The sequence below is a fragment of the Leishmania martiniquensis genome, chromosome 17 (genome assembly GCF_017916325.1).
Source record: "Leishmania martiniquensis isolate LSCM1 chromosome 17, whole genome shotgun sequence".
NCBI classification, from domain to species: domain Eukaryota; phylum Euglenozoa; class Kinetoplastea; order Trypanosomatida; family Trypanosomatidae; genus Leishmania; species Leishmania martiniquensis.
The window spans coordinates 330,073-336,072 of NC_090152.1; the positions used below are offsets into that span (position 1 = coordinate 330,073).

The following is a 6,000-nucleotide window of genomic DNA, read 5'->3' on the forward strand; positions in this document are numbered from 1 at the left end:
CACGATGAGGACATCAACAGTAGCAGAAGGAGTGTAATGGTAGAGACCTTAGAGATGACATTGAGCATCGAGTGAGAGAAGGCACACATGGAGTGGGAAGGATGTTGTGAAAAAAAAAAAACTGGCACGAGGGCAGCTTTCATCCCACTCTGGTTTGGATCCACCTCTTTTCGCAGTCATAACACTCATGTGCCCGACAGAAAGCCGCACTGCGCACAGCACCTCTCTTCATTAGCCCTTGCTCTCTCGTGAAAGCTTTGCCCCATCTCTTGAAATTGATTATGCTTGCCAGCAAAAACAGAAGCAGTAAATGATGGAGGCAGTCAGGCCGAAGACAAAAAGAAAAGCTACACTTGCTCAAATTGTGAAGCTCACGGTTCATAGTGACCATTAGCGCAATAGAAAGACCCTTTCGCGCGCAAACGGCGGGTAGTTAAAGCCATCGCATCCTGCCTTCAAGGCGGTGCCGCCCTTTTAGCAGTGAAACAAGTGATATGCAGCGGAACGCTCCACTGAGCTCGGCGACAGAAGGCTTGCTTGGTCCTTTCTCCTGAGCGAGAGCGTCAAAGAGACACAAACGCAGTTATTCCAATCTGAAAGCTCACAAAGCACACCACCGCAGTGATCACGGAAGTCAGCGAAGATGTGAGAGACTGCAGCACGCCCCTTTGGCCGAAAACGCCCATTGGGGAGAAGCTCATGATGAGGCAGCAAAAAAGAGAAACTAGAAAGCACAAGGCAGAGAGCGCGAGGACGGTAGCATTGGCGGTGAATCCCTCCAACGGCCAGACTCTCAAAAGCATAGGCATATATGGCTTGCACGCTGGCGGCAATAGAGCTGCCCTTTCCCCATTCTCTTTCCTTGCCTCACTATCCGCTTCTCCATTGCCCTCAGTCCCGCCTGCACCTTGCTCACTGTTAAATCGCTCGCAAATCAATTTCGCAAGAGTCTTGTACCCCTCAGGCAGCTCCGTGCCCATTGTGGTCGTCAAGATGCGCCTCTTCACCCACACACTCTTCAGGAACTGCACGTGCCCCAACACACGCATCGTCACCTCGGCCGACGCGCCGCTGCCAGCCTGCGTGAACGTCACAACCGCCTCCACGCGGAACGCGTCACCAAACATCACACCAGGCACCTGGCTTGAAAACTGCACCGCCAGTGTCGGCGCGCCATTCACCTTGAACAGGGCGTAGCGCTGGTACTCAATACAGGTGTAAGGCTTCCCCATCATTGCCTTCACCAGCGTCGTGCACGTAAACTGGCGCTGCCCGCGGAACGCTCCGCCGTCCTTTGTCGGCCGCCACGGCTCCCACTTCTGGTCCGTGTCCTTCCGCTCCGCGTGATAGTCCGCCAGCAGCACGCTGTCGTCGTCGAAGCACATGCCGAACACGTCGAGGACCCCCTTCCCTGTGCACACCATCACAGGTGCAATCACCTCCTTCCCAAAGCACGAGAAGTCGCTCAGCGCACTGCCGTACTCCGTCTCCACCTGCGAGAGCGCGTCCAGCGACTCCACGGCGGGGATCTTCTCTTCGTCGTTTTCGCACGTCGTTGTTTTGAAGACAAGCGGCCCTGAGACCTCAGATTTCGCCGTTGCATCCCTCTGCCGAATTTTCGAGGCTTGAAATGTGGACTCGATCACATTCAAAGCAGCATCTCGGCTCGTAAAGTTCGAGAAGCTCATTGAGGCGCCAGATTTCAGCTGCACGTAGAACCCATCGAGCAAGACAAGCTTCTGCTCCTTTTCGATTTTCTCCACATCGGAGAACTTGATCTCTATCCTCGGCTCCATCATCGGGGAAACGAAGAGAATGAAATTCTGCGTAATCCACATTTTTCCCAGCCGGCTGGCGCCAAATTGGTAGCAGCACGTAAACGAGTCCTTGAGTGTTTCAGTCTGAGGAATCGACGGGAAAAAGCGCCGGAATTCAGGAATCATCCCGGGGCGGATATGGTGGCTGCTTTCCTGAAGTCCGCTTTTTCGACTTTGTAACGAGGCAGTTCTCTCCAGGAGCAAGGCACTGGAGCTCTGCTTTTCTACCACGCCCGACGTACCCGCGTGCGAAGCGAGTGAGGGCGCAGCGGCTCGGTCGAGCTCGGCGCAAACATCAGGGTATTGCTTACCGTGCGTGAGCGGAAGGCTGCTGGCGGGCAGGGGTTGTGTGTCTGGGAGCGGGGTATCTCGTGCCTCAATACTACCACGGTAGGCGACTGAGCTCGCTCGACTCGTAGCACGACTACTTAAAGACCCACCCGATGACGAGACGTCCGCCTCATCGTCAGGGTAAAAAGAGGTAGCCTTGTCCGCCGCATACTTCTCTCGAACAGACCAAAGAGTTCTCAACAAGTTGTACATTTGAGTCACTCCCGTGGAAATGAAAGCCGTGAAGTGGTGCTCTGCCCGTGCCTTCGTAACTACGATAATAGTGTCGCAGACGAAGCTCACTTTCCTCTCCAATGTAAGCACATTCTCCAGCAGTATAACGAGGGGCTCCTCAATAAATGACGATGTGAAGCAAATGCGCAGAGGCGTCACGTACATCCTCCCCATTCGCACGAGTTTCCGCCGGATCAGGCCGCAATTGCATGATTGAACCAGTTTTTCGTTCTGATGTAGCTGTGGAAATAGCTGATGGAAAATTTTCTCTTCAGGGGTACTTGTTGTGATCAGCTGCGCCCTGAGATCAGAGCCTGAAGCGCTGGACATTCTCGTGACTTTTGCGCGGTCACTTTCCAAAAAAAGAGAACGTGAGAGTGCCAACGAATCAAAGATATCAGCGATTTCTTGTACGCAATGTTGTGTCGAAATAAATTCAAAAGAGGGGGAGAACAACTTCCCATGTTTCATTTAGGGTGTTTTCGTCCACAGGAAGTCCTAGGGTATGCGCATTGAGCTGACGCGCCATTCAGGCACCAAACCGCACAGCGGACACGACTTGGTGCTGAAAGGCGGATACTTCGAATAACAGCAAAGTCATTTATTTTTTTAAAGCGATTTGTACACCAAGCACACGACAAGAATACTGATGCCGAAACGGAAACGATCTTTTTCGTCCACGTGACTGTTCAGGCACCACAGATAAGGTGAAATCCACTCTGTCCGGGTTTTCCCACAGGTCCATCTCCTGGTACAGCACAGCCGTAGACACGCGGTACCGCAGTGTGCCGAGATTGTTATGCGAGCAGGGGCCTTGCCTCGAGCAATACCTACCCGCTCCCGCTTTGCAGATCGCCTCGCAGCGGCCCTCATCACCCCACTCGCCACATGGAGCGCCCACCTCGAGGTAACTCGAGCGATGCCCACGCCGGCGTGCGCAGAGTGAGCGCCGGGTGAGACGCGTCGGGGTCGCACGCACACGCTGCACATCATATGCATGGTACCAGCGTGTGCACCGTCGCAGCTGGCCCTGACGCCGCGCCATCCAGGACCGGGCCGCTGACATTCACACCGACGTATTGCTCTGACCTCTCCATATTGCAGGCGCCCGACGCTGTGAAATGAACACAAGAGACAGTGCAGCATAGGCAAGGAGCAGAGAGAGCACTTGGCTTCTCCGCAGAGAGTGGCCACTGGGGCCCCTGAGATGGCACGCACTGAGGTGTGCCCTGTTCAGCAGAGCGAGAGGAGCAAGAGAGCAAAGATAAAAAAGAACAGTCGAACAAGCTTACTAACTATTAGCCTAATGCTCCTTCACTTCCACCAACCCAACATCGTAGACGTTCCCACCCACGGGCTTCGAGTCCCTCAATCTTTCAACGTAGTTTCTAAGATATCGCTTTCCCTCTTCATTTTTCCCCATAACAGCATACCCATGATGCATCGGTGCTGCCCAAACGCTGCCCGATATGGACTCTACAAGCTGCGCTGAGAGATTTGGCTTGTCTAACCAAATGTCGTAGTGGGTTCCCTCCGACTCGTTCAGGTGCAACGCTGTCACCTTCGCCTTGGTGATTTGCTCAATAAGGTGCGCAACGCAAAGAGGCGGTACGTCCACACTGATATTTCGCATCGTCACATCCGGCTGCCGTGACGAAAGGCGCCCGTACAATGTCCTTAACGTGCACCTTCCACAGGTATAGTTGAATAGCTCGAGCTCCACAGTCTTGAGACCCTTTGGATGAACAGAAACCGAATGCGCAAACAAATTAGTGCTTGATTTCCTTGTTATCATCGGAGAAGGCGTTACCACTTCCTTCCCATCCACAGTCATCGCTGACCACGAGCCTGGGTGAATGGCAACTTCATTTTCAGAAACTACCATAGACGGAACCGCCATCTCGGGATGCGGGCTCCATGGTTTCGCGTAAGCAGAGAGCGAGTCCTTTCCAGAGGTGGTCTCTTTTCTCGCCGCCAGCGGCGGTGCAGGTGCAGGCACAGGCGCAGGCGCAGGCGCGGGCACAGGCGCAACATAAGGTATGTGAGCAACATTCACGGGGGCTGTCGGTGACAAGTGCGCGGCGGGAACAAACGGATTTGGGCTCCATTGGCCAATTTTAATCGAGAGTCCATTGGTTTCGCCCACCAAGGTTGCTTGCAGTGTCGGATCGCTAAGAGATACAGGGGAAAACGGCTTTGCGTCAATGTTGAAAGCAGCCTTTTGCGGCTTTCGGGGAGTACTGGGTGGGGTAGGTTCCGTCTTGGAGCTTTCGGGCGTCAACACAGCAGCGCTGGTACCTGTTTCCTTAGTAGGCAACTCGATGGTAGCCCTACCAAAAGATGCCGTGTGAATTTCTGCCTTAGCCTCGACAGAAGACTCAGCACCCTGTGGAATTTCCGTGGCCGGGTGCTTCTCTTCCACCTCCTCACTTGCGGCGATGGCGCCAGCGTGTTCTGCGGGTGATTTTTCGGCCTCAGCCTTCTCCTCACCCATAATTTCTACGAGGGGAGCTTCCGTAATGGCAGTTTTAGCATCAGCATTATCTTCCTTCACTGCCTTGCTGTCGTCAGTCATCGTCGTTTCGGCTCGAGGACATTCCACGACTGAGTCCTCCACTTTTTCAGGACCCGCCACAGAGTCAGACATCTTCTTTGATGTAAGCTTCTTGCTGTCGGTTTGTAATTATGTTACAGATTAAATTTATGTGTCGGTGCATATTCACCAAAAATAAACAGCAAAGAGGGAATCGACAAGAATAGTAAGCATTTTTTTCTAAGGCTTCCCCTCCATCCCTCAGAAAAATCTTCAATTACGGAGGGATGCTCACGTTGCAGCCCCTCAGCATCGTACTCTGGTTGCCCACAACCAGAGTCTAACAGGCACTCTCCTTACAACAAAGCGGGTCACCGAAGACCTCTATTTATGAAAGTGATGAAGCACCCAGCACGAAACATAGCACGCCGCTTCAATGACACCTTGACTTATACAATTGCTCAAAGCAGTCCATCCGTGAAATTAGAGAGTATACAATTCTTCACAAGCACAACTTCGCTTATGTAAACCACAAACAAACTGCACAGGTCACATCACTGACTCTCATTAACCCTTCACTCCTTCGTCTTCTACATGCATCGGTTTCGTTGCGCTGCTGCTCTTCTATTTCATCTTCGCATCAGAAGCACTCGGCGCAACGAAACAAACGCCACAGCGCATGCCATCTCAGGGGCCCCAGTGGCCACTCTCTGCGGAGAAGCCAAGTGCTCTCTCTGCTCCTTGCCTATGCTGCACTGTCTCTTGTGTTCATTTCACAGCGTCGGGCGCCTGCAATATGGAGAGGTCAGAGCAATACGTCGGTGTGAATGTCAGCGGCCCGGTCCTGGATGGCGCGGCGTCAGGGCCAGCTGCGACGGTGCACACGCTGGTACCATGCATATGATGTGCAGCGTGTGCGTGCGACCCCGACGCGTCTCACCCGGCGCTCACTCTGCGCACGCCGGCGTGGGCATCGCTCGAGGCAGCGGCTGTGCTCCGATGGCCGGGCCGGCGCACTGCGGTACCGCGTGTCTACGGCAGCATCGTGCCAGGAGATGTGCCTGTGGACCGGGCCTGAGCAAAGTG

General features: G+C 53.8%; 1 protein-coding gene across 1 annotated transcript; it reads right to left on the reverse strand.

Annotated features, from left to right (window-relative positions):
- Window positions 1-3,684: 3,684 nt before the first annotated feature.
- LSCM1_05547 (uncharacterized protein) lies at window positions 3,685-5,028 on the reverse strand (the record flags this gene model as incomplete). Its single annotated transcript, XM_067323000.1, has 1 exon — window positions 3,685-5,028. One exon carries the CDS (start codon window positions 5,026-5,028, stop codon window positions 3,685-3,687), a length of 1,344 nt encoding a protein of 447 aa, XP_067179635.1.
- Between the last annotated feature and the right edge of the window lie 972 nt (window positions 5,029-6,000).